At 38.4% G+C, this 27,371-nt stretch overlaps 4 protein-coding genes across 5 annotated transcripts; 2 read left to right on the forward strand and 2 right to left on the reverse strand.

Moving 5' to 3' along the window:
* The first annotated feature begins 864 nt into the window (after positions 1-864).
* Positions 865-4,832, forward strand: ccdc36 (coiled-coil domain containing 36). The gene is made up of 8 exons (XM_028003531.1): positions 865-1,000; positions 1,193-1,258; positions 1,439-1,577; positions 1,706-1,842; positions 1,948-1,996; positions 2,077-2,161; positions 3,473-3,588; positions 3,676-4,832. Exons 2-8 carry the CDS (start codon positions 1,206-1,208, stop codon positions 4,384-4,386), a joined length of 1,290 nt encoding a protein of 429 aa, XP_027859332.1. The 5' UTR covers positions 865-1,000; positions 1,193-1,205; the 3' UTR covers positions 4,387-4,832.
* A 316-nt stretch (positions 4,833-5,148) lies between these two features.
* kbtbd12 (kelch repeat and BTB (POZ) domain containing 12) lies at positions 5,149-9,744 on the reverse strand. The gene is made up of 6 exons (XM_028003375.1): positions 9,594-9,744; positions 7,448-8,609; positions 7,096-7,366; positions 6,825-6,975; positions 5,936-6,133; positions 5,149-5,844 (listed from the first exon to the last, which is right to left on the reverse strand). The coding sequence occupies exons 2-6, from the start codon at positions 8,518-8,520 to the stop codon at positions 5,675-5,677; spliced, it is 1,863 nt and encodes a 620-aa protein (XP_027859176.1). The 5' UTR covers positions 8,521-8,609; positions 9,594-9,744; the 3' UTR covers positions 5,149-5,674.
* Positions 9,745-10,450: 706 nt separating this feature from the next.
* On the forward strand, positions 10,451-21,133 carry slc26a6l1 (solute carrier family 26 member 6, like 1). Its single transcript, XM_028003374.1, has 19 exons — positions 10,451-10,669; positions 10,755-10,894; positions 11,053-11,163; positions 11,836-12,011; positions 12,099-12,263; positions 13,338-13,490; positions 13,811-13,893; positions 13,979-14,126; positions 14,229-14,342; positions 15,016-15,093; positions 15,198-15,293; positions 15,372-15,478; positions 15,574-15,643; positions 15,734-15,826; positions 17,404-17,514; positions 17,692-18,123; positions 18,790-18,844; positions 18,924-19,069; positions 19,259-21,133. The coding sequence occupies exons 1-19, from the start codon at positions 10,530-10,532 to the stop codon at positions 19,283-19,285; spliced, it is 2,445 nt and encodes an 814-aa protein (XP_027859175.1). The 5' UTR covers positions 10,451-10,529; the 3' UTR covers positions 19,286-21,133.
* p4htmb (prolyl 4-hydroxylase, transmembrane b) lies at positions 20,759-26,333 on the reverse strand. 2 transcript variants are annotated; one of them, XM_028003376.1, is made up of 9 exons: positions 25,438-26,331; positions 25,274-25,355; positions 24,598-24,788; positions 24,415-24,511; positions 23,416-23,578; positions 23,149-23,334; positions 22,853-22,943; positions 22,588-22,711; positions 20,759-21,834 (listed from the first exon to the last, which is right to left on the reverse strand). In XM_028003376.1, exons 1-9 carry the CDS (start codon positions 25,777-25,779, stop codon positions 21,617-21,619), a joined length of 1,494 nt encoding a protein of 497 aa, XP_027859177.1. In that variant the 5' UTR covers positions 25,780-26,331; the 3' UTR covers positions 20,759-21,616. The 2 variants fall into 2 exon arrangements, with proteins under 2 accessions (XP_027859177.1, XP_027859178.1); XM_028003377.1 differs by having other exon boundaries at positions 21,698-21,834; positions 22,523-22,711; positions 25,438-26,333.
* Between the last annotated feature and the right edge of the window lie 1,038 nt (positions 26,334-27,371).

Raw genomic sequence — 27,371 nt, forward strand, 5'->3', positions numbered from 1 at the left:
CTCGGCCCCTCTATAAATAAAATGTAATAAACGTGCATATATATTAAGGTCTGCGCATTGACTGAACCAAAATAGCACATAGATCTTTATATAAATGTTTCCATTGTACTTTTATATAGAGTTGTTGAAGTTAACTTTCACATACCTTCAGGTATTTTACAACTTCCAGCAAGGTTTCTTCATTCCTTCATTGCTTAGTTTAATTTCCCCATCAGTTCTGACCAGTTTATGTCTCTTTTTCAAGAAAGGCCCTCCCTTAGCATGATGGTACCTTGACCATGTTGAAAGATAAAGATGGTGTGTTCAGGGTATTTTGCCTGTTTTGAAGTGTTATGGCAGTGTATATACTACTCACACCTGGCGTTGCCCACAACGTTGAAGATCACAGAGTGATAGTGTCACAAATGGAAAGGAGAGGAAAATAGAAAATAGGAGGGCAACTATCATCATGACAATATTCACAAATTTTATTGCCAGTGCAAGATTATCTAACATTGTGCAACCCTAAAAATAACAATAACTCTCAAATACAGAAAAAAAAATACTTGTAATATTCACAAAAACAGGTAAGACCCCTGCAGGTCTTGTTAACAGGTTAATTGTTAACAAGGGCAAGTGTGCAGCATAACCAAAGGTGCTAAGCTAAGACAATTTCTTCTCTTCTATAATCCACAGTAAACGAGCTGCTTCAAGATTATCATGTTATAAGATCTCTTGTCTCTAAATTCAAACTAAGTCCATATTGTTTTTCATAAGAGTAAATATTCCAAAAGGTATTAATAGGAGCATGATTACTAAGTGAACAGTAAACAAATAGCAATCTAAAACGGTTATTTTCTCATATATCTTTACGAGTGTAAGCTTTCTTTTCCACGGTCAGTAAACGCAACCTCGCCTCGCAATTAAGGTTTAAACGGCGGGAAATCTAAAACAGCTGAATAGCCTAAAGGTTTTCTTAAGCTATTTGAAAATAAGTCCCAGGGACGAGTCCAAGCGACCTGTGAGTTGATACATTTCTATATTAGTGTAGTCATGTCACCTACAGTTTAGATTTTAAACTTTACATATGTAATCTGTAGCATTCTTTAGCTAAATCCTTCCCTGTTTGACTGAAATAGCGAGCTAGCATGTTTAAGCTAACTTTTTTAAAAAAAATTTTTATATTGAGCTAACTTGTTTATCTTTCAAGCAGGAAACAAGACGCAATGAGTTATTTGAGGAACATCAAGAAAATGTTGAACATACCAGCTGGAACCAGGTAATTAGCTATATTTTTAAATATTGTTTCTTGGCCCCCAATGTGGATAAATAAGCTGTTATTTTGTATTATATTTATACTTAACATTGCCCTTTCATATACAAATTTTTTTTTTTAGTTAATTTGTGTTTGATTGTTTTCTTTCAACACACTACATGATGGCGACTAATTAATGAGCAGAAATGTGGGCTCCAATGGACATCCCAGTTTGACAGATTCCCAGGTTTTCTTTGGCTCGCAGTTTTGGCATGAACATTCCCAGGGTATGTCTCAGGAAATGAGTCTGTCATCCAGAAACTCCCAGCAAAGTTCGCAGGAGGTAAGTCTCTTTCCTGCATAAATTAGTATGTTATTAAAAAAGTTAATTTATTGCAATGAAACACATTATGATTAATTACACTCTGACTGATAGTCACACATGAGATGTTTTTATATTTTTGTTTTCAGGGAAGTGACCCAACAATTTTAAACAGATATACCTCTAAACCTCTTCTGTTTGGGGACATGAAGGACAAAACGAGAACCTCAGGCTTGCTTGACAAGTTTGAAGAGGACAGGAAAAAAGCAAAAGAGAGAAGTGACAGGTGAATCTGTGAACCATAAACTTAAATCAGTTCATTTGATTACAAACAGGTTGCCTAAAAATGTTTGTGTACTGCATCTACAATCCCTGTATTTTCTTTTAACAGTGACCACTTTTTAAAAGAATCCCAACATATTAGAGAAACTCTCATCAATGTAAGTGGACATGGACGGTCATTCAGTGTTCATCACTGACTTCTGTCCTCTAGATGTTTAAAACATATAACTTCTTTCAGATTCAGCAACTGGTGGCTGGCACTGAGAAAAACACATCTGTGTGCCAAACGATCTTTGAAAATTTTGACAGTTTTGCATCATCACGTAAGTTTTCCGCCAGTTGATTCTGCATTTTCTGGGATGGATTTATGTGATGCAACAAAGACAGGGTTGGGTGACCTCCTTTCTTTTAAAATGCGCCTAATGCCTTTTTTTTTTGTTTGTTTTCAATGCTGACTTTAGAATTGAGTTGGCTCCTATCTGTGATACATCATGTGTCTCACTCAATGCCACTACACTAATAAGAATAAAATAAATGTATTGTAAAATCTTACAATACATTTAATAATTTACAACAGCAAACATTTGCTTTCTCCAGTGTGTGGTGCTGTTTGCCCTATTATTACAATTTGTGCATACAGTATAAAACTCCCAAGTCACCTTTATTTCTATACATTTTACTTCAGAGGAGCCAGACTTTTTTGTAATGTTTTAAGGTGGTCTTGATCAACATTTCTACATGCTTTCTGAAGGTTCTGCAAAGTTTGTCTCTGGCGCTTTTCTGCTTTTTTCACTTGTCTTTAGTGCACCACCATTTTTAGAGAAATTGTGATTTGTTCAAGTCACTAAGCACTTAGATATTAAATCTTCAGGCACATAAGCTCCTAAAGCTAAAAAGATTAACCTTTCTTTTTTTTTTTTACATATATGCAACAGACAACTTAGCAAACACTGATTTTATTATATGAAAAACACTAACAGCCTTCCTATATGTATGGAAATTGGAAATTTGTTTGAAATAATAATACACTGGGAAAAATGGAAAAAGAATTTAATAAAATATTTGTCTTTTCAGAATTTCTTCTTCTTATTATTATTTATCCATCTATCCGTCCATGGATTTGGTTCCAAATTTAATAGTTAACTTTTTGTTAACTTTAACAAAAAGTTAAAGAAAGTTGACTTTCTTCAAGTAAACCTAAGCTTTTCGTTTAAATCAAGCTCTTAAATCAAGTCAAACTTGATTTCTTTAGCTGAAATCCTGGCATGAAACACATGATGAAATGAAAAATGATGCTTCCCTCAGATTTTTTACCAGTTGTGTGGTGAACATTTAGAAACTGATCAACATTGGTTGATAATTTTTTTAACCTGACACTTTTTGGTCCCCAACTTGTCCATTTGCTATTTCCCCCCCCCCAAAAAACATTTTAAGGCCTTCATAAAGCACTGCTAACTATTGATCAAGATCATTCTGTAAGATTATAAGAAACATCTAACTCCTTTGATGTTGATTTAAACATCAAATAAAAGGAGTTGATGCTGAAGCTACAAGAATATAGATTCTTGTATTCATTTTAAACTGAACCGACTGCAGGGTAAGTTACGATGTCTGTCTTTCCACTATCACCTTAGTGAAAACTAGTTTGGAGAGCCTTAAGAGAGACATTTCCCAGATGTTTGAGACTTGGGTAGACAAATTAAGCTCTCAGAAGGAAGTAATGGCAGAGCTGGAGGAAAAACTGCAAAAGGTTAGCAATTTATGGTGGTATCTAATTTTTGACAGCAGTAGAAACAGATCATTGATCAATAATGAGCATAAATGTTTGTTTGTTTAGAATGGGGAAGCCACATCAGAGCTTGCAACACAACTAAAGAGCTTAAAGAGTAATGTGGAGTGTCTGAGAGGGGAGCAGGAAAGAGAACAAAAAATGCTGGAGGAGGCTCTGAAGCTGCTCAACTCTCTTGTTCCTAAGCCTTCAGATAAACCCAGTCCTAAATCAATGTTAGACAGCGCCATTCAAACATCTCCAGAGCGGGAGATGTCAGCGCACAACATTCTGAAGAGCAGTCAAAGTGAAGGCACACAGCTTCCAAATGTGCCAGGCAACCTTAAACATCAGGGTGAAACTTCCACACAGGGCTGCAGGCGCGTCTTCGGAAAGAGAAGACTCAATCTGAAGGGCCAAAGGTGCAAAAAGAGACCACTGGTGCTCTCTCAGAGTAGGAAGCAGTTTGTCCCAGATGAAAACACCAAACCTATAAATCCTTGTAAGAAGTCACAGAAAACATCAGGACCTCTTTATGAGAACCATGATCAGAACATCCTGGCCGACCAGCAGAACCTCGGTTCAGGCAGCCTGATACCAGGGAAGAAAGGAAGTAGATCCTCCATGGCCGCAGGATGTTTCATGAACCCGCCGAGCTCCTGGTCCCAGGACAGCAACAGCTCAGAGTGCCTCGCTGCCATCGAACCCATCCTGGAGATGCTCAGCCCAGTAAAACAAGGAGACTTATGGGAGTTGTTTGATTCTGAATTTGACTTTTAGAGAAAATCTACAGTCCTAAGCAGTCTTAGTTTTGTTTTTATAGGTGACATGAGTAAAATCTGTTAACATAAAACAATATTTATTATTACTTTACTAGAGTTATGTTGGAAAACTTTCCTGATTTGGTCTGAACTCAAGAATAGTTTAAGAATATATAGCTTAATATAAGAACTGTAGTAGCATATAAGAGTGCAGACTGATCCTCAAAGTATTGCACAATCTTATTGAAATACAGTACAGACCAAAAGTTTGGACACGCCTATATGTCCAAACTTTTGGTCTGTACTCAATACAGACCAAAAGTTTGGACACATAGGTTTGTCCAAACTTTTGGTCTGTACTGTAGTCTTGTTGAATTTTTTTCATGGCTTACTTAAAACATTGTAGTTAAGTTTTGCACTGCTGTATCATTTAGTTCAATTATATTTCCAGTTTCAGAGTGAAAATAAAATGGTAAACAAATTAAACATTTGTGTCACTTGATTAAAGCTGATAATTTCTATGATCTATGTTTGAATTTAAAGTACATATTAATGTCTTTATTGCAATGTTGCAATAATGTAACATGAGTGGTTCATTGCTTTTCCTGATTGTTTCCACATATCACTTTTTCCATTATTCCTCCCCACAATCCACCCTCTCTTTTCTTTTCTGTTCATCCCCCTCATTCATCTCCTACCTATGAGGAGAAATATGTAGAAACCCTGAAAACAACATCCTTATGCAATAATGATTTAAAAAAATTATTGTGTATAATCAAGCTACAGCATCAATGCTCCAAATAAAGTGTATATTTATTTCCAAAACAATTACATTTTTATTCAGCTTCAGCAAGCATACTAAATACAGTTCAATGACTACGATGTAAAATGTTCAATTTATAAAACTATAACAGGTGCTTCCTGTACATGATGTACCATTTTGCAATTGTAGTCATCAAAAACTGAATAATCTTTTCTGGGGATGTCCAAGTCCAAGTTGGGTTTATATGTTATATCGAAGAAACACAAGTCATTATTAATCATGATAGATGTAAAGGGAATCACTTTTTTTATATTTGTAAAAATAGGCAGGTTTAAATATTCACTGAGTCTGCAAGATTCAGGAAATCCTCTCTGCAGGAGCAATACACACAAAATAGTATTTACAAATCACAACTCTGCCTACCAAAGTGCATTCAAGTCATTAAGCGCATACCTTCTTCCACTCAGACTAATAAGTGCATCACTGCTTAATTTCCTTTGCCGATTTCTCGCATCCAAACTCTACTCTGACTGACAGCTGTGGATCACAGTTTGACTACGTCTGAGGGTGGGGATAAGAGTCCCCTCGGATTGAGACTTGCCACCAAGCAGACATCATAGTTGTCATGCATCAGTGCGCGCCGGGTCACCACTGTCCACCGGTTCTCCCATGGATCCAGCTCCAGTATGTCCTTCGTTATATCGTCATGACGATCTGAGATGAAGGAGTTGACAGAAAGAAATTTAGTTGCATCTTGAAACTAAATTAAAAAAGAAAATTGTCAGTGCAAATTTCCTGTCAGTACCTGCTCCTTTGTAATATCCGCAAACATAAATTTTTCCTCCCACAGTTCCTGCATTAGAGGCATTAGTACGCAGTGAGAGTTGGGGGCACGGGAGAGGAGGTCCATCCTTCCAGTAATCTCCATCTGGGTTGTAGATTTCCACAGCACTCAGACAATGACGTGACTGCCCTCGGTCCATTCCCTCACATCCTATTCCCCCTGCAAAACACGTAAGCACCAATAACCAAATCAATGCAATTGTAATTAATTAGCAATATTACGGACTTTCTTGTTTTTTTGTTGTTATCAGGTATGTCTCCACATAATACTTTTTCATCCTGTAAGTCTATGAGCCTTTTTGTGTCTGATTAACTCAGGTCAACAACATACAGCAGACGGGTCAGAGAGAAAGTTGCAGAGAAGATTGCAGCAGAATTAGGTTAACATTTCAAGCTTTTAGTTATAAGACATTGTTAAATGCAGAAGTGTGTGCATGTCGGAGATTTTCTTTTGCTGCTGTAAGGTTTCTGCACCCAGGAGGGCACAGTTGATTCCACATTGGCCATGAAGAGCAGAGTGTACAGTTGAAAGAAGAGATAGTTTCTTGATCGTTTGACAGCATGTGTGCTGCATGAGTTGGGTGGAAAAGGTTAGTGTGTATAGAAGTATTTTGTTTAAATTTGACTGAATCGGATCTTGGTGTTTGTGATCTAGCTGAGTGGCTTGAATCTGAAGAGGGAAGTTAATTATCTTTTGTTTATCACATTAGGAGCATTGTCCTTCCAAATGTCACTATTTTTTGTTCTAATGTTACTTTATTGTCAAATGAATGAAAGTTCTAATAGTGAAGAGAAATGCATTGTAATCATTCCTAAGTTTTATCAGTTTAACTAGTCCAGAACCTACCTACCTATTACAAAGATTTCCCCATTCAACACCAAAGCACTGCAGCGGTACTTGGAGTACTTCATTGGAGCGAGCTCAGTCCATTTGTTTGTGTTTGGATTGTACTCCAGGAGGCGGTTACTAAGACGGTCCGGCTCATCATCCATACGGTATGACTGGAAGTTCAAGTGGGGTAGAGAATGAAAAGGCAGAGCAGGTGCAGACACGATAATAAGCTGCTGGCAAAAGTGTAAAGCTCTAAGTTTCACATAACCAAAGATAGATGTTAATAGTACCTGTGGAGTGCGTCCACCTATCACATAAAGGCAGTCTTTCATTCTGACCACACTGTGGTAGGCCAAAGGCAAAGGCAGAGGTGCTGCACTCCGCCAGGGCCCTCCCTGCAGAGACCACCGCTCCACACAATTTGTGATGAGAAACTGGTTCTTTAGCTTCATCTGCCCCCCCAAGAGGTACAGAGTGTCTCCCAGAGACCCCAGTGCGTAGGAATCCCGGTACTCTGCAGATGTTAGGTGTTCCCAGCTGCCCTGGGCTTCTACTTTATACCTGCAAACCCAGTCACACCACAATTAGTTTCTCAGAGAAAAAACAAGCTTTCAGCTGGAAACAATGTCACCTTATTCTTACCTGTAGATTTCAACGTTCATGTCTTTCTGTCGGGCCATTCTGCGTGCACTTGCCTCTCCTGCTACAATAATGTCATTTCTTTCAGTAACGACTCCACCACACACATATCCCAGAGCGTCTCCATAGCGAGGGGAGGTGATGTAGTAGGTTCGGCCAGTTGATGGGGCAAAGCAAAAGCTTCGTTCTGTGTAGTTGCCATACCTTGACCTGATCCCTCCGCCGTCGTTACCAACACAAAGCAGCAGATCTGTGGTTTCCATTCCGTACCTGAGCTTCAGTTTGCGTGGCACAGCAGATGGATGCATGGTTGCAGCCTCCAGGGCTTCATTCAACATCTTCAGACATTCAGCATCAGCCAGCAAAGCTGTGTTCCTCCTCATGGCCTCTCTTAAGTAGTCAGGGTTTACCAGCGGCAGACGGACCTTCTTCAGGAGCTCAGGTAGATGCCGAGCACGGAGCTCTCCATCCATCAGGGAGTTATACTTCACCCAGCGAAGGACAACATCTAAGATAGTTTCTTCTCTTGTCACATTGAGATCATCAGAACTCAGGAGCTTTCCAAGTTGATGGGCCTCCAACTCCAGAACCTCCTCATTCTGGCAGACTTGGACAAAGTGCTGCCTTAGGAAGCGTTGAGCGTGATCAGCCAGCTCCTCTGCACCAAGGTCACGGGCAAAGAAATATACACCGAGACAGTTGGAAGCATCCATGTTCTCAGTCATGTGCTGCCGACAGTGTGCAAAGACCTCATCCATCTGCAGGAGAAAAGCTGCAATTGATATACCTTGCACATTGTCATTAGTGAGAGGAAGATCTGATGTGTACATGTAGTTCAGGAGGAGGGCCAGGCTGTCTGCAGGTGTGTCACGCAGGAAGATTTCCCTGTTACTGCACTCACGCAAACCACACGTGAACATAACGCGGAAGTAAGGGCTGAAGGCGGACAGAATGACTCGGTGGCAGGGGAAGCTGATGCCCTCGGCGACCAGCACCACGTCCGTCAGATGCTCAACCTCTCTCATCTTCCTGAGCTGTTCAAGCAGCACCAACCCATGTTTGGATGTAAGATCCATTCTTTTCTAAATTTATCAGGAAACTGATTATTTACAAGAAAACACCGGAAACTTTACACAACCAGAATAAGTAGTAAATGTAGTGGTTTCTGAAAGACAAAAAACACAAAGAGATTTCAGTTCATTATATTGTTTTTTAGTATACTGAAGTGTATGCAGGTGCTCAATGCACACCAAAATATTTTAAGCAATTACTCCAAAAATAAACCATTTCTGATTATTAATCCAAATGTATTATTTGTGATTTGAATGACTGCCTCTTACATGACAGTTAAGGAGGGAGATGTATTTCTTTCCATTTAGCTCAATATAGTGCCTTTCCCATTTTTTCTAACCCTCGTAAAGATGTAGTAGAAGCATGTAATAAAATAAATGAAGATATTTTTTGAAAATTCTTTGGATAAATATTTTCCAACATATTTAACATAAATGGAACAATAATTCATCACCTTTAAAACATACAATAAGTAAAATGTATGTGAAGTATTATTTCCAAAAATAAAATGTCTCAGTTTCATGTTCTGATATAAAATCTAAACATAATTTTCTACTAAAAAATAGTATGTGCAATTTATACAGGTTTCGTAGGAATATATATCGCTCGTATTTATTTTTTTACTCCTCTCCGATATAATGTTTTGCTTGAAGGTTCTGGTTGAGATTTCCCAATCTGTTTACACAAACATTTATATCCAATTACAAAAATACATATTTCTTAACTAAAAAAAAATAACATGCTGCATTGATGCGATTGGATTACTCTTTTAGATAGTTAATATAGTAAATTAGTCACAAGGTTATTCTGTCATTAGATAATTTTATAGAAAACTGTTTTTACAGTCTATCAAAATATCAAGTTTCATCCTACAAAATTGGGATAAATTCTAATAAAATATTTGACAAAAATGTAAATAAAAAGGTTAGAAAATCAGTTGTGACAATTAATCTTTTCATTGTAATCAATCTAATGTGCAAATTAGTCAAGCTAAACTTTTTGCATTCTACATAAAGTAAAGTCAACATGCAGATGAGAACGTTGTGTTACAGTTTGTTTGCTTGTGATAAAATCTTACCAAAGTCATCTGCTCTTCTTGACTCACTGAGTTTTCGTCGGTCTATGAAAGCCGGTAAATATCCATGTTTTTCTTCAGGCCACACGTGTTGTTGATGTTGCTGAAAGTGCAAGTCAGAAGGCTCAGAGGGATCTGAGCAAACTCGATGGCCAAGGTATGTAACCCCCTCCGGTGCTGCTGCCCTGTGAGCGGTTGGCCCAAAAATAGAGACAGTGTTGTTGCTGGCAGTAAGTGGGTCAAAGGAGTTTGAGTTGTATATAAAATGTCATATTTTGAAGCAATTGGGATGGCAAATGTGATCAAATTTGTTTTTATTTATAAATTGCTTTATTTGCCTTGTATCCCTACTTATTGGGCATAATTCTTCTTCCAGTTTCTTCATCTTTGCCATGTGCATGCTATCCTAGAAGAGATTAAACCTTTGCTCTCAGCTCAGAGTCAGGTTTCATGGCAGCGCTTTCCTAAGAACTGAGTACATCTTGTTTCTTCACAGGTCTCAGCTTTTTTTAAAAGCTTGAACTATAAATTGTAGCCCTGATCATTTAGGCTGCTAGGATTGCAATAAATGTCTTCAAATCCAAGAGAGAACACACTTTTGAATTAGACACACTTTAAGGTTAATTATTCAATAGAGGCTTCCTGTAATAATGTAGGAAGCCTTCCTTTTTGTTGCTGAGTAGAAATCTAGCCAGAATGGAAACACAAAGTCATCTAAAATCAACAGAGTCAACATCCGTTCCTTGTTCTGATCATTCATTAGTTTCAATGGTTCTGTCCACAATGTCCTGTCTATAGTTAACCATTACACACTTCTGCATATAAGAGCAGATCCAGCTGTGCTCTGGGCATATCGAGGGGTTCATTGACTTTTGCTGATGGCTTGTAGTTTTTTATGCATTATAATAAATAGATCTAAGTTCTGCATCTGATGCTCAAATGGATTCAAGAGCAGGATCTGGGAAATATAGAGTGGAGAGGCAAGTCTTGGATGAGCAGAGTCTGGAAGAGCTAACAAAGAGAAAAACACTCTCAGAAATCCACAAACCTCTGACTGATCGTTTAAAAGACTCCTTCAGGTAAAGGGCTTGCTGTTTTAAAATACATCTTTCAATTTTTTTGCGGGAAAAATGATTTTGAAAATGAACATTTCTATTTTTGTAGATGTACTCTGCCAAAACTGAAGCGAAGTGTAATGAGCAGCTGTCCTGTGCTGTACTGGCTACCAAAGTACTCAGTGTGGGACTATGGGATGCCTGACCTGGTCTCAGGGATCAGTGTGGGGATAATGCACCTGCCACAAGGTATGATAATTGTTAAAAATGAGTAGATGGATCTTGGCTGCAAGTGATTGAGGCAGTGACTAAAATGATCTTAACTTGATATTATTTTTGACATTTAGCTAAACTGTATTTCTGTATTTATTTTTTAAATTGAGCTAAAATTATTGTGCATTTCACAGGTATGGCATATGCACTACTGGCTTCTGTACCTCCTGTATTTGGGCTCTACACATCTCTCTATCCAGCTTTAATTTACTTCTTCTTCGGGACATCACGCCATAATTCCATTGGTGAGCACAGTCTCAATCATAAAACCCTTAGAATAAGAGATTTACAAGCTCTCAGAATGAATGTAAAATTAATTTGGGTCTTTTAATTTTTTTTGTTGAAAATCTCACTTTTTTAAAGTTCAGATTAAATTAATTTAAAAAACAATAACTGATTGTACAGGTTATAATTTATTATCAGATTTCTCTAATCCATACATGATCTCAGTTTTAGATTTTTTGGCATAAAAGCTACATCTTTAATTTTTCTGAGCATGTAAAGATTTTTCACAAATCATTTGTTTGTCAATTATATTTACTTTGAAATTCTGTTGAGCTGAAGATTTTAGATCAAGGGCTTCTGTCTTAGTCCCTCAGTCAGTTTGGTGTAGAAATGACTCTACTGGGCAGTGCCTCTGGATTTTCTGTAGTTTCCAGTTCACAGCAGGTTTAAACATCTTAATCTGTCATCTGAAGGAGAGTTTTTGGGTCTTCTTGTGGAAAATAGTAAGAGATTTAGGTAAATACATGTAATACATATGTATTTATGAGCCTGTGTGGATTGGAGAAAATCTTAAAAATGTCAAACAATTCTTAAAGTTCTTAATTAAATTTCTTAGCTTTGAATGTCATTTAAATATGCATTTCTTGCTGAAAATGTTTATGTCACTGCATATATGTTCATTTATTTTTTAGGTACTTTTACTGTCCTCAGCATCATGGTGGGCAGTGTGACAGAGAGACTCGCTCCCGATGAGTTTTTCTTGAAAACAAACGGGACCAATTTAACTTTAGAAATGGACGTAGCAGCCCGGGACGCTTACAGGGTGCAGGTGGCAGCCGTTACTACCTTCCTTGGAGGACTTATTCAGGTTTGGCAAACAGTGCAGAAAGTATGAGAAACTCTCAGGTTTTGCTTTTGCACCTTCCTGACCACATAAATGACTGTGTTTGTGTAGGTGCTGTTGGGTGTTATAAAGTTTGGCTTCGTGGGAACATATCTGTCTGAACCTCTGGTGCGGGCTTACACATCAGCTGCAGCAGCACACGCTGTAGTGGCACAACTCAAGAACTTATTTAAAGTTTCCCCGAAGCGCTTCACTGGGCCTCTGTCGCAAGTTTATGTGAGTATCATCATCTGCTCACTCTGGCTTACTGGGCTTATTTGAGCCAACATATATGAGTACTCTTACAATTCCAACATATATGCAAAAAAAAAAAAGTAAAGTAAAATAAAATAAAAGCTAAAAATATGTTGTTCAATAAACAACACTGACAAGTCAGACTTTATTTCTAATCTCACAAAATACTACCTGCCATTAAAACCATTTTTAAAGTCTGCGAGTTCTTTACAGCTCTGTACCTTTTTCAAAATTTCTGTACAAATGTTTGATAAAATACAAACGTATGTAATTTTAAATGGATAAGTTTACAAAAATACATTAAAGTATGTTTACAGCTTCAAAGTTATGTTTGGTAAGCAACATTGTGCTTCCTAAAGATGAACTCAAGAGGCAACATGTTCAAAAATAAAAGCAGTGGACTCAGTATGGATCTCTGTAGGACCCCAAAGTGAGAAGGGACTGCAGAATAGAAATGACCCCATAAACAAACTGAAAAACTCCTGCCTGCCCCAGTTAAACCAGGATGTACCTGTACCTTGGTTACCAACAAAATATTCCCCTATAAATTTCAGATTATTATGATGTGTGGTCTCAAAGGGTACTCATAAGTCTGAGAACACAAAAACAGAAGCATTTGCAGAAGTGTTTTTGTTCAAAAGGAATGTAATTAAAAATTGTTCAGCTAACTGTATCAGTGCTGTGGTGTAAAAACTGACTGAAACTCCCCACGGATGTCATGGGTTTCTAAAATCCTTTGAAGCTTAATAAGGACCACTTTTTCTAGATTAGAGAGAAATTATAGTTCTGATATTGGTCTTTAGTTCAAGAGAACAGTGGGAGTGATTTTTTTGTTACATAAGGAAAGTGTTGAATAAAAGAGAGTGCTGCATTAACTTAGAAAATAGTTGCTTTTTTTAAACTTTTACCTCAGACGAATTACAATAAATCACAATAACGATGAAGCAGCTTCTAGATAAGTATACAGCAACATTAAAGACCTCTGTTTCAGTATTTTAGGGCCCAATTTAAAGGATTACTAACTTTCCTTCTGCTTTGTCTTTTTTTAATTTTCAGACTCTGGTGGATCTTTGCCTCTCGCTGCCAAAAACTCATCTTCCCACTCTGCTGGTCAGCTCTGTAACGATTGTTCTCCTGATTGGAGCGAAGGAGCTCAACTCGTTTCTGAGCACAAAGCTGCCGGTCCCCATTCCTGTGGAACTCATCACAGTCAGTGGATATAAAGATACACTCTTTGGCCTCTTTTTGCTTTATTAACACTGTGTATAGGGGTGTATACACTGCTCAGTGCTGCTGATGATGCAGCACAAAAAAAAGAAGCATAGATGCAGTGGAAATAAGCAGCTGATTCAGCAGTAATGGAAAGACTCCTACATTTATGCACTTCACCGCAGAAATGTGTAATATATGGCTAATAATTAGGTCTACACCTGGTCCATGATTGACTATATTTCAATGAGTAATGTCTAGGGCTGGAACAGTGTTGTGAAATATCCTTGTTTTTAATTCATGTCATATAATTTCTTTAGATTGTAGCAGCGACTCTGTTATCATCCACTATACACCTAAACAACAACTACAGTGTTTCAGTTGTTGGAGAGATCCCGAGTGGGTGAGTGTTTTGGATTTAGATTAGGCTGCTATTATTTCTGTTGAGGCTTTTTTCCCACCACTTTTGCATTTTTCTTCTTCCCCAGTTTAAGCGCTCCCTCTATGCCCAACCTGAGTCTTTTTGGAGACGTAATCGGTGACGCTTTTGCTCTGGCCATTGTTGGTTATGCTGTATCTATTTCACTTGGGAAAACATTTGCACTGAAGCATGGATACAAGGTGGACAGTAACCAGGTGAGTATGTTCTCACATCAGGCTGTTTAATCTATCTGCTTTTATTCGTCTTTTGTATTTTCCTGCATTATTGATTCATTCTTTTCCTCCACCGTGGTGCAGGAGCTGGTGGCGTTGGGTCTCAGTAATGCAGTGGGAAGCTTCTTCCAGTGTTTCTCTGTTTGCTCCTCCATGTCTCGAAGTCTTGTCCAGGAGACCACTGGAGGAAAAACTCAAGTGAGTAAGCAACAGCAGACAAGATTTAAATTAGCTCTGTTTTCCCATTTTAAGTCATTCTGCAGTTTCTGAAATAGAAAAGAAAACTTTTAGTTGTAAGTCAAAAGAAAACCCACGTAAACAAATGAAACAAGACATGTTTAAAAGAACTTTAGAAACACTTTTGTTTGCTAAAGCTTCTCCATAAGGAACAAAGTGAAATAGTTTTAAAGCAACAAATGACATGAGATTGTAAATATTACTTGTTTCTACAAGGCAAACCATTTTACTTGTAATACAGCATCTTACATTATGCATTAAGTGGAAATGGGAAATTATTTATTTCCATAAATATACAAAATATTCATTACCTGTTTTTACCATTTGAAATTTTGCATACTGTTTTCAGTATGTTAAATGTAATAATTCACTTTCAAATTGTATTTTTCCTAAAATATATAAATCAAGCATGTCATGAGTTAAATTTACTGAATGACATTAAGAGTAAAAGTGATTGTTTTAACTTGAATGGTTCTAAAATAAGTACTGTAAATGTCAGCATCAGCAATTTATTCAAATCTATTAATCATTTTGTTTGTTCAACCTACTATATGACTATATCTAATTTATTCTGACCAAACTGACTGATATGTTCCATACACATGTACTAAAACTTCTGGTGTCATTCTTGTAGATGGCTGGAATGGCCTCTGGTCTGATCGTACTGGTGACGATACTAAAACTTGGGATGTTGTTCCAGGAGCTGCCAAAGGTCAGATATTTTCCTCTCTTTTACAACTACAATGACAGTTCATATCCAGGACACAAGCGTTAGGTCACACTCTGGTTTAGGTCTAATTAAGTGTGTTGCTTTAGGCCGTCCTCGCATCGATTGTTCTTGTGAATTTGAAGGCCATGTTCAAGCAGTACTCTGATGTCGTTACACTGTGGAGGAGAAGCAAAATCGATCTGGTGAGATGTTGCGATTAGACAGGGACTTTAATGTTTGAGTGCCATCATGATGGACCTTTTGATTTCTGCGACCCCCAGGTGGTTTGGTTAGTGACTTGGATGTCAACAATGCTGCTGAATCTGGACCTGGGTTTGGCTGCGTCCATCGTCTTTTCTCTGTTCACAGTTATCTTCAGGACTCAGATGTAAGATTCTTCATCACCTTATCAGAGTTTCAACATACTGTCCCACAACACAGACAAATGACAAATAAATACATGTTTCAACTTCTGTTAATTAGGCCTACATACTCTGTTCTGGGAAATGTTCCTGGTACAGAACTCTATGTGGACATAGAGACACACAGAGAGGTGAGATAAACATACAGAAAGCCAAAAATAGATGGGGGTTTTTTCTGCTCTGACTGCAAAATAATCTGGTGATATTTATGTATGTGACAGGCCAGAGAGGTTCCAGGTGTTACTATTTTCCGCTCCTCTGCTACAGTTTATTTTGCCAATGCTGAACTCTACCTGGAGGCCCTGAAAGAAAAGGTTGGTCCTCTTTTTTTCTGTTCTTTTGTTAAATTATCCTTTTATTAAACATTTCAGTATTACAATATATTGGTAACTGTAAGTGTTTCATATTTTTGTTCACACTATTTTATTTTTTTTACTTATATTGACAAAATAATTACTTATTTTATTGTGAAAGACCAGAATTCAATAAGATTTTATTTAAAAGATGTTGTTTCTTCTCTGACATGTATTTTCTGGGGCATGTTTTAAATATTTTGTGACAACATCTCAGTCAACAATACACTATACCTTAAAGATAAGGTATAGTTGAGATGATATTGTTTCCAAACAATTCTTTGTGGTATGATTTTGTAAAAAGCAGGAGTAAATTAGAGTGCTCTCTCTCTCTCTCTTTACTTTGCTGTAAATCTCCTCATATTTCCTCCAGGTTAAGGGACAGGCAAACAACCATTTCATCTTGAGTCACCAGTTAAATCAGCCTAGATAGTGTTAAGGAAATATGGATATTGGTGAGTGTTTAATATGGCTAATCTCATGCCATGTGCGTTTAAGAGATAAACATTCCTGTTTGGACAAATGTTAAGCAGAGATAAACATTCTTCTGGCAGGGCTGTAACTTAGAGCAGCCACAAAACACTATTCTCTTGAAAGGCTTTAAATTAGCAGGCCATAAATAATATCATCCCCTGCCTAGAGGTCGGAGGTTGGGGGGTTTCCCAGGGGCTCTGAGCTGCATCTGGAGTGGATCACAGATTTCGAATCTGGGAAACATCTATGTTTAATTTCGGATACACCTTTTAAATACTGTTCGTGATAAGGCAAAGATTCAAATCTTGGGAGATGCTGAGTCCAAAAGAGTAAAATAGGTTTTGTGAAATTAACTTATAACTTTAACAACTAAAATGACTCTTGAGTTTGGTCATTAAAACTTAGGGGAAGGTTGACGTTTTTCCAAGGTGGCTCTCTGATTGGTTGAACTACGGAACGCCTTCGTTGCATAAATTAAAATACGGAAACACCCCTTTTGTATTAAGAGGACATGTAAAGAGAAAGAAAGAGAGTTTTTTCCATCTTTTTCTCTCCACGTGGGCGCCTTTGTCTGTCTGTGTGTTTCGTGTTTGTTTTTGTCTCTCCTTGTGTGTTGTTATTTTGTGAGAAAATGCATATCTCTGTATTTCTGCAGCTTTGTTGTTCATTGCTTTGTATGGAATTAAACTCTGTGATCTGTGACGTGAACACGCTTTGTTTAGTTTCGTTTTACAGCTGGCCGCTGCTCGCCGAGAAGAACCCGGCTGTGTTAAGGAAGAGACGAGCCAAACGTTTTGTTCAAAGTTTTAATAAAAAATACTTCCTTAATAATAGTTAAAACACTGCAAACACTTGGTGGTTAAATGAAAAGTGACGAAGAAGCCTAAATATTGAATGAACAACTTGAAGTAAAAATTGGGAGAAGATAAAAACGGATGTCAGATGTTTACTTTAATCTTTTTTATTTTATGGGAGATTTTATAGCATACTAAGTTTACCAAAGCATCCATTTCTTGTTTCTGTTGTTTAACTGTGATGTTAACTTAATGTTTACCTGTTTCCAGAGTGGGCTTGAGATTGGTAAAATGATTATTTATAAGAGGAGGCAGGAGGCCAAACAGAGGAGAAGAGAAAGGAGAGCTGAAAGACGAGCAAAGAGGCAGGCAAAAGGAGAGGTGGGAAATGTCCAGCATAAAGCACAAATGATCTTTTTTTTTTGTTCAGTTTTAATATTTGAATTTTTACTGTGAGGTTTATGACAACTTAAATGCAAAAACAAGACATTCATAATATCTGTGCTCTACACTGATGTAACCAAAGCTTAAACTACTTCCTTTTCTCTAATTATTCAGAAACGGGCACAGAAAGCAGCTAAACAGCATTCTGGGCCTCCAGAGATCTCAGTGGAGGAAGACGAGGCTGACGACTGGAGAGACACACACGTAGACATGACAGCTGCAGAGGAGGAGGAACAGAGTCGGGCCGAGAGGGGAAACGGGACAGTGTTTGTGATCCCAACCACTCCCCGGACGCCCGACGGTTGCTCCAGGTGGGAGTACCTCAAAGGAGGACATCCAGACAGCACCAGTTTGGGATGGATGTCGGAGCTGCAGGACGGGGACACCACCACTCTGGGCTCCAGCAGCGAGGACACTCTGAGTCGGGATTTAGAACAGGTGTCTCTTGGGTCTCTTGGGAAGTGGACATGGGACATTCACTCCATCATCCTTGACTTATCCACGGCCAACTTCATTGACACTGTGGCCATACAGACACTGACAAATGTAAGTAATAAATAAATAAAAGGACCTGGTCATGTCCCTTTACTGGAATGGTTTATTGACTGAGTTCTTGCTCAGCAATCAACTTCACTCTGCCAGTTTTCTTGTTCAATAAAAGATAAATTGAGTTCAGTCTGTACTAGTACTTGTTTTCCTCGGCAGAGCAATGAAGAAGTTCTTGCTGACGCTGACTTTGTGCAATTTGTTTGTTTTTCTTTGCCACATCCCGACTCAGTGCTTCTCAGCCTAATTGGAACTCCAATTACAATGAAGTTGGGATGTTGTGCAAAACATAAATGAAACCAAATTACAACGACTTGCAAATAATTTTCAACCTATATTCAACTTATAGGCAAGATATTTAATTTTCAAACAAATTAACTTTACTGCATATCTTTAAATATTCACTCACTTAGAATTTGGTGCCTGTAGCACATTCCAAAAAAGTTGGGACAGTAGAAAACTGGTAAAGTTGAGGAGTGGTAACCCTCCACCCCCTTGTATTTAGACCATTCCACATGTGAACAGGTTCATTGAAAACAAGCGAGCGTCAAGACTGGGTATAAAGGTAGCATCTCTGAAAGTTGTTCACAGATTCACCACTTAGTGAACAACAGTGTGAGCAAACAGTCCTACTGTTTAAGAACAATATTTTTTCTGTGTTAACAGATCTTCCAGGACTTCAGTGAGATTGATGTGGATATCTACTTCTCTGGATGTCAAGGTGAGTGAAACTCACTTTTCTAAAGCTGCTCTTTAAGAAATACATTTTGTCATCCCCTGATTCCCTTCCTTCTTTACAGCGTCCGTTGTAGAACAACTGGAGCGTGGTGATTTCTTCTCGGAAACTCTAAGAAAACAACATGTTTTTGTGTCTGTTCATGATGCTGTACTCTACTGCCTCAACCATCGTGGGGCAGCATCGCTTCCCAGATACGACCCAACACCGGTGAGTAAAAGAGGCTGATTTACAAGTCACATGCGATGAATCCAGAAATAACACACAAATATCTCACCATTCATTGTCTGTGTGGCTTTTTACAGTAATTACAGTTTCTTATTATTATTGAATTCAAATTTCTGATGTCACACCCATGTTTGTTTCATGTACTGACTTTCTGAAAATTTTCTGTTACAGGCCCTGCAGTGCGGCACAACATTTTAAAGGCAACAAGATATCAAACGAAAAGAAAAAAATGAATGTGAAAGAAGCTGTTAAATTTCATTTGGAGGTGAATGACCATGAGCAGAATGAAGTTTAAACAGGTATTAGGAACTAGCTATATAAAACGTACAGTGTGGTGCAGGAGTCAACGTTTATTTCTTTGGTTTGACTTTTTTAATCCTTTATACTTGATGGTTCCAAGTCTTCTGGTGGATTTTTAGTGATTTTTTGGACTTTGGAACTCATGTTCTGTTTAGTATCTGTCTATTGGGGGAATTGTTTTGTTTATCAAACTCCTAACTCCATTCATTTTGTTCTAATAGCCTTCAGAACTGAGAGAATGAACCTGTGTTGTTGTTACAGATAACACTGAACCTGCTTTAGATTTGATCTTTGGGCATCTTGTTACCAGTAACCTTTCACACATTTGTTCATATTTCTAAATCTTACAAGTTTGCTATGTTGCACAAAACATGTTTATTTTTGCACCGATGGTATGATTCTTAAAATTCAACATTAATCTGCAAAGAAAAAAAATACTACAATAATTTTAAAAGTTAAAGTAGATTTTAATGCAATAGCATATTCTCACAATGATTTTTTTTAATCCAGCCTTTAATTTACTTAGAATTTTTTTTATTTACAAAATGGAAAAGTCACAATTAGTAGCAACTTTAAAAATAAATAATAAATAAATTGGTACTCTTTAAGTCTAATTAAGTGCTTGATAATTTTTTTAACATTAAATTCATGATTTTCTGCTTCCCTGGGCTTTAATTTTGATGAGACCCATAACCATTCTTCATCAAAATGGGAAAATTGCATCTACTGGCGCATAGATATCATGAAGTACATGCCATTCATTTAAATCAGGAAATAACTGCTAGAGCAAATTAGCGCCTCCTGAAAACAACTTTAAAATGTCAAACATTAACAACTAAGCCCAGACCAACATTTATCTTGTCACTGCATGCAGTGACAAGATAAAAAGATCTTATAAAGCAGCTGTTGGAAAACTACAACATTATGCTTTTGAAAAATATGTTTTATGAAATTGTACCTATCTCATTTTTCATCCGAAATTTAGAAAGTGTTGCAAGCTGAAAACTTGTTATAATGTAAATGATGAAGTGATCTTTTAGATACGGCATCAAATCTTCCCTGCTTCTTAAAGATAATGACTTTCAAATGATGGCGTTGAAGATCACACAGTGCAGAACAAGCTGTCATTATAAGGTACAACTGGTCAGAATACATATGAAAAGCAGCCAAAGTCTAAAATTTGATCATAAAGAGCAGTTTTACAGATTAAAAGAAGGTCTGTCACCTCAATAGAAACAAATTAAGGAGAGTTTAAATCCTTTGCACCTCATTGTACTTTTGGTTATGTTTTTGTTTTCATTTTATTGTCATGTTAAAATGTAATTTAAGCATATTTAAAGTATTGTTGGAAAAGAAGGATTCAGAGGACTGTTGAGTTTCTTACATTTTATTCGGTGCAGGAACAGCGAGAGAGTGCATTTTCAGTAATTATTTAATAAATAAATAAAATTAACTCTGGACATCATTTTCATTCATTGTGCATTCTAGAAGAAAACAGTAGTATTGTACTGAAGAGACATAGACAAGGCATCATGCATCACACCGAGAGGTGTGAGCTTCTTTTGGTAACGGCAGCTGTCACAATTTTCTAGTGCAAATATTTGCTTGTAGCCACAGCAAAACCTTTTAAATTATGCATGCAAAGAAATGTGTCATTTTAAGTTCACGTGTGTAACATTTAGAGGAATCTACTGGCAGAAAGGCAAGATATCACAATAATATAAGAAACACTGTGCTATTATTGAAGAAAAAAAAAGATGTTTACATAGAGATTGTTTAAGTCGCTTTTTTGCAGGTTCCTGCAGTATTTTTATAGTGGATCAGACAAACCCTGGCTATGTCAATAATTTAAAAAATACTTTTTCTCTTTGACAGCTGCTGATATTGACCTACAGGGTCTGGAAGATGAGTTTCAAAAAGGGAAAAAAAATCAACAGCATGCACTTGGAAACTTTGCCACTAGATGTCACTAAACCCTACACACTTTGAAACATTTAAAATTTACAATTCTTCCACAGGCTCTACTGCAACACTCCTACAGTGGGAAATAGAAATAGAATAATACACAAAATAAACAGACTGTTGTAGAAAAAGGATCTATTTCCCACAGTGAACTCATTCCCTGAATAAATCTCAACCCTGCAAACTGGTCCAAAAAATGCTGTGCATGGGAAAGAGGAAGAGGTGGAGGATATTGTTGTTAAACATATGAATGTATTGGTGTCGGAGCTACAAATCTTGATGGATGCTGGGATTCTGTATGTCTGCATTCGAAGTCAGATCATCGTCATTCTCATCATCTGGCAGCTGTGAAACCAACTGCTGGTAGCGAGCCTGGCGCTGGTAATCTGGATCAACATTGATCCATTTATTGGCTACCCACTTAGTGCCGCGGGTGACCACACAGCCTCCATGCAGAGCATATTCATCCTGCTCTCCTACCCAACCTGACAAGAAAACAAAAACAGAGATGTTTGATTTACATTTACAGATGTAAACACTATAAAACATCCTTTCAAGGAAAAAGATATTCCTAAAAATTTTGAAAACAATTTTAATCAGTATTTGTCTTTGCTTTCTAAACTAGTATTACAAGAAAGTCTGGATTTAGTACAGGAATAAGAACATGTGGAATGTTAGGAGACTTTTGCACACCATCAGATATTTTCTGATACATAGTTAATATTTAGGCGATTATAGAGAATGAACACATAGCCATTTTGTAAAACATAAAACAACTAACATCTCTTGTTGGATTTGACATTTTAAAAATCTACAAACAGACAAGTCATGTACAAATGCGTTAATTTAGAATCTGTAAGAGCAGTGGTGAATTAACTGCTTGAATTAAAATAATTCAAGCAGTTAAGGAAGAAAATGCAACTAGATGCAGTTCTGTGAAGCCTTGGGCAAACCCTTACCCTATAATATCAAATTGAAACTGTGGACAATAAAACATAAATAAAAACATAAATAAAATTGGGTTTAGAATGTGAAAAATGCAAGAATGACAAATCAACCCTTTCTGCCTGTGTCATAAATCTAGCACAAATCATTCAATAAACAAATGTCACTGTATGGTTTTAACACCTGACTTCAACAAGGAAAACATCACTTTTGAAACTAAAATCTTACATTTGAAATGAAATGGAATCATTGCAAAAATTATTCCAAAAAAGCATGCGCTATAATTTCCGCACCTCTTCCATCGGAGAGGTAGTTGTACCAGAAAACAGCCATCCCTTTGGTGGGTTTCACTCTGAGGTTGCTCTTGTCACAGTTTCTTCTGGTGTCCATCAGATCCACATCATTCTGAATCAGAGACTAAAACACAAACTGGAACTAAGTGGAACAATGTCCCTCATGCCAAGCACAACCACTCGCTGACAAACATGTGAGTTAGCACAGACGTGAAACCCAAGCACTGTACACTTTTTCCAACTCTCTTCGGACACATTTACGCACCACTTCATCATAGGTCCTGTTGTCTGCCACAGGGAATGCGGTCTCCCCGCCCCCATCAACAGAGTTCAGGTAGAAGAGAACTGTGATGTACCTAAGTGTGCAACACAGGTTTAAATTGACACACACACGTATGATGCAAACGAACACGCACACATGCATGTACAAACAGTTAGCAAACCAGCAGCAGACGCACAATGTCGAGTCACCAAACGTAGCATGCCAGCTGTCACACTGCACAGTTTAGTAATGACATCAGACAGATGAAATCCCAGCTGAACGTTCTGTCAGTGCCTCACCTGCAAGAAGTCTCAAAAGGAGTGGAGGTGTTTGCTGCAAGACGTGTGTGTGTGCATGCTGTTTCAGGGTAGACCGGCCCGCTGTCATGGTGGGCGTGGTAGTGGCCCCCCTCCTCATATCGAACCACCTGAAGCGGCTCACTCAGGTCCACTAAAGAGGCCGGCAGCCGAGTGAGGCGAGTCACCCTTTAATGGAAGAAGAGCCACCTTTAAACATATAGTAAGCAGAAACTTCTGAATCATCATCTGCAGTTTAGACTTGCTCACCTCTCTTTGATTTCCTGGAGGACCTGATGGGCTCCTTTGCCCTGATAGAGCCAGGTGTGCCGGCTGTTCCGAACCAGCTGACTCCTTTTCACCCCTCGCTCCAGCAGGAAGCGCTGGAAGGCGTCGCTGCTCAGTAGCCGAAACTCTTCCTGGTTCAGCAAACCTGTCACCATGACAACAGTAATTAACCTAAACACATTTCCACAGAACTTATAGATGAATCCAACAAACCTCCATAAGGCTTCAAACTGGAAAAAAAACTATTGAAAATCCTTATGACTGCAAAGTTTTACAACCAAAGAAAGATAAAAAATAAAACTGCTTTATATGAATTACCTGGATGGATGGATGGATGGATGGATGGATGGACGGAGGGACAGACAGATGGATGGACAACTTAAAATATTTTCAGGGTGAAGAGCCTCATATAATCAGTTCATGCAGAAATCAGCTCTATTTCTTCTAAATGCTCTTGCCAATCATTCACAGGGAAAATCCACATATCCACAAAGTAGTAGTTTTTGGTGCGAACTACGAGTACAGCAGCATCAACTTTACCTTTACAATAGCAGTCCAAATTTGAATACAATAACTGGCTTGAGTACAAACTTGTGTAAGTCCTTAAGCGGGTCCAGTTCTGTCTCTGATAAACCAATGCTGTTTCTACCTAATTCTATCTCTGGTTAACAAGAGGCTGAAAAAAGAATTGGAAAAAAGCATTTTTCTCACCTGTAGCCGTACAGTTTGACTTTACTGTATAAGCAGTACTTCTATGTGCTTTTTCTAAGCTCAAGTATGTTTTGATATAAATATATTTTCAATGATTATATTTAATTTTGCATATCCTTGCAAAAAAAAAAAAATGCTTTCAGTCTCTACCTTATTGCACTTACCGTTGCTTACTTACTGTTACTGTTGCTATCATGAAGAGGCTGGTTTGAAAAAGATCATTTTGGGTAAAACCCAGCAGTTATGATGAAGTACTACAGAGTTTCTTACCGTCGCCATCCTTATCGGCTTTGAGCCCGTCATAAATTTCTCGCAGGTTCTCTGGAGTGAGCCAGATGCCGTCTCTCACTCTGGAATGAGTCAGTATCTTTGAGGCACAGCAGGAAAGACGGCATAAGATATTTCACTCTTAGAAGAAATAAATAACTTTCAAATCCACAAGCTGACGTGCACCTCATGCAGCTGCAGCTGTCCATCCTGGTTGATATCAAGAAGGTTAAAAATCTCTTCAGGGCTCAGGTCGAGCTCTTTAGCCAGCTCCTCTTGGCCTTCTTGTACCATCAGCTGACTTTCCATCAGACCCTTCAGCTGAGCGAGCTGCATCACCACGCGGCACTCGTCCTCTGACAAAAACCCAGGGATCTCTGCATAAGACAACAACACACACTTAGAAACATAGATATTTCTAAAATAAATTTAGGGTGGTTTACATTTTGTGTTAAGATTTTTTGCTACGATGGTGTTTTGCTGCAGTGGATTAATGCACACCCAATTAAAAGTATTAAAAAATGTAGACCTTACAAAACAAATGTTAAAACAACAAACATCAGGCTCAGTCTGAGCCTGATGTTGGACCTTCTTGCCCAACATCAGTGTCTGATCTTATAAATGAGCTTCTGGAAGGAGGGTAAAGTGTTACCACAAACAATCTCCTAAACCTTGTGGAAAGCCTTCCTAGAAATTTCTAAGCATACCTGCAAAGGTTGGACTAAGATCTTATTAAACCCTAATGTTCTCTGAGAAGGCAAGTGATCCAATACTTTTAGCAACTGTAGGTTTGCAATAGGCACACAGATGTTTGCTCTATGCTCGGCTATTAGAGACTCCCATAGGTATTTGTTCTTCTCACCAAACAGCAGCGGTTTCAGGCTCAAAGTCTTCATCTCATGCACTCTGCCTGGCACCAGAGACACCTTCTGGACATGTCCCACCTAAAAACATACATCAGCGCTAGTTTACATGCAGCAGGTCAAATAAAAACTCAAAAGAGACTCATCATCACATATCTCTCACCCGTATCCCCTCGATTCTCGTCAGGGAAACATCCCGCACAAAGTCGGGCTTCGATGGCGACGGACGTCGCGCTTCCGAGCGCTGGGGTTGGCCACCTCCGCTGGGAGCATCGCTGCTTGAGCTGGCGTCCTCCTGCCCGCTGCTGTAGTGCACGTAAAACAGCAGCGCTATGACATTAATGATGTAGACATGGAAAAACACCATCACGACCACAAAGTAGGAGCGGGAGCACACGCTGCTCTTATGGCAGGGCAGACGATCGCAGGGCGGCCGGAGCTGCAAGGTCGGGCTCCCCGACGGAGACGCGTCCTCAGCGTCGGTGTTCTCCTGGTTGTCCGTCATTTTTGGAATATTAAAAAAAAAAGAAAAAACCAAGAAGTTGACTGCTTCGTTGCAGCTAAAACCGTTGAGGTGTTTAAAGGGCAATCTGGGAGTGGTGTTTGCACGGAAGTAGTAGATGCACTGAGTGACATATGTGGAGTTTAATTTGAAAAGGCGCAGAAAATCCTTTTAAAGGCGCCGATTAAATTAAGGTTCTTATCCGCTTACAGAGATCGGAAAACAGGAAAAAAAGACGCTTCTTGATCAACACAGTGTCTTTCAAGCAGCTGTCAAGAAGTGCGTGGTGATCTGCAGCTCCGCAGGCTCGGACAGTCTTGTTTACACTGCAGTCAGCAGCGCACTGCGCATCCCAAGCCACAGTGGATAACACCTCACCTCCTCCTCACATGAACACCAGCAGAGAACGGCTGAAGAATATATCTATACATATATATATAAAACTATAAGCAAGAAATCTCGACAAAACAGTCTGCGCTTCACCTGATTAATAACGGCACCGATTAGCTCCCGCTGTAGACAGCAGCATCTACCGTCCAATGCTGACCCCTGGCGACCTAAACTAACAGCAGCATGTTCCCGTCACTCATTTCACCACGTTTCCAAAATATGTTTCAACCTTAAACTTCATAGCTTCTATTGGGACTGTGGGAAGTATTGTGGGTGATTTTTTTTTTTTCAAAAGGGATTTTTTTTTTCATGGATCTTCAACATTATATGCATAGATGCTGCTCTCTGTGACATATTGTGGTGTGGTCACATATGTTTGTCAGTTCTTTACTGAGTGCAGGGGGCACCTTTTTTTGATTCTGTAGAGGCGTCGGCCATCTTCTGGGGTGATCTCTGTAGGAGCAGCACCTTATCTACAGCTAAGAGGAAGTGATTAGATAATCAGGGAGGCCAGCTCTGTCCTAGGACGACCCCTTGGCCCAGGGGAGGGGGTGGGAGACAGAAGAAATCTGGTTAAAATAACCTCACTGACTGTTTTTAGTACAGCGAGATTTTTCTCAAGATTGTGGAAACAACATCATTTATTTGTGGCTCAGTGACTGTCATGTTTCTTTTTGTTTTACTATGGACCTCTTTTGTGTCTGAAATAAAGATTGATTGATTGATTGATTGATTGAAATAAAGTCTTTCACCCCATGCATGAAGCTGATGCTGAACTGGAGAGTTCCTTTAGTGACAGACTGATGCATTCTAGATGCACAAAGGAGCATTATTAATGGTAATTTTAGGATCTACAACCATCACTGCTCACTACAGACTCAATCAGTGTTCACATCCCTGGTGTTTTTTGCACGTCCCTGCTGTATTTGCACAGTATATTTTATTCATTGTAAATAGTTTGTTGGAGCTTTCTACGCAAAAACTAACACTCTCTGTAAATGTTTTAAGTAACCCTTCTCTTTTTAATTTTTCTTTGGACTTTATGATAAATTTAATATCTATACTGTATTTTTTATATATGTTGTAAATTTGACTTTATTTTCTGTTTTCCTATTTCTTGCTTCTGGTACACCTGAATTACCCCACGGTGGGACAAAAGCACTGCCTTTCAATTCTCTGGTTAATATTTGCCAAGTGACACCAAA

This window comes from Xiphophorus couchianus, chromosome 20 (assembly GCF_001444195.1).
Source record: "Xiphophorus couchianus chromosome 20, X_couchianus-1.0, whole genome shotgun sequence".
Lineage (NCBI taxonomy): Eukaryota > Metazoa > Chordata > Actinopteri > Cyprinodontiformes > Poeciliidae > Xiphophorus > Xiphophorus couchianus.

Bases quoted from the DNA above. Each gene is read 5' to 3' on its own strand.
- ccdc36 (XM_028003531.1), top strand. From the start codon at position 1,206: ATGAGTTATTTGAGGAACATCAAGAAAATGTTGAACATACCAGCTGGA. The intron at 1,843-1,947 runs GTGAATCTGTGA...TTCTTTTAACAG, and splicing joins GCAAAAGAGAGAAGTGACAG to TGACCACTTTTTAAAAGAAT. The intron at 1,997-2,076 runs GTAAGTGGACAT...AACTTCTTTCAG, and splicing joins TTAGAGAAACTCTCATCAAT to ATTCAGCAACTGGTGGCTGG.
- kbtbd12 (XM_028003375.1), bottom strand. From the start codon at position 8,520: ATGGATCTTACATCCAAACATGGGTTGGTGCTGCTTGAACAGCTCAGG. The intron at 7,367-7,447 runs GTAAGAATAAGG...CTGGGTTTGCAG, and splicing joins ATGAACGTTGAAATCTACAG to GTATAAAGTAGAAGCCCAGG. The intron at 5,845-5,935 runs GTACTGACAGGA...CCTTCATCTCAG, and splicing joins CGGATATTACAAAGGAGCAG to ATCGTCATGACGATATAACG.
- slc26a6l1 (XM_028003374.1), top strand. From the start codon at position 10,530: ATGGATTCAAGAGCAGGATCTGGGAAATATAGAGTGGAGAGGCAAGTC. The intron at 15,094-15,197 runs GTCAGATATTTT...GTGTTGCTTTAG, and splicing joins TGTTCCAGGAGCTGCCAAAG to GCCGTCCTCGCATCGATTGT. The intron at 19,070-19,258 runs GTGAGTAAAAGA...TTTCTGTTACAG, and splicing joins CCAGATACGACCCAACACCG to GCCCTGCAGTGCGGCACAAC.
- p4htmb (XM_028003376.1), bottom strand. From the start codon at position 25,779: ATGACGGACAACCAGGAGAACACCGACGCTGAGGACGCGTCTCCGTCG. The intron at 23,579-24,414 runs GTAAGAAACTCT...TCATGGTGACAG, and splicing joins AGCCGATAAGGATGGCGACG to GTTTGCTGAACCAGGAAGAG. The intron at 22,944-23,148 runs GTGAGGCACTGA...TTGCACACTTAG, and splicing joins CCTTTTGAGACTTCTTGCAG to GTACATCACAGTTCTCTTCT.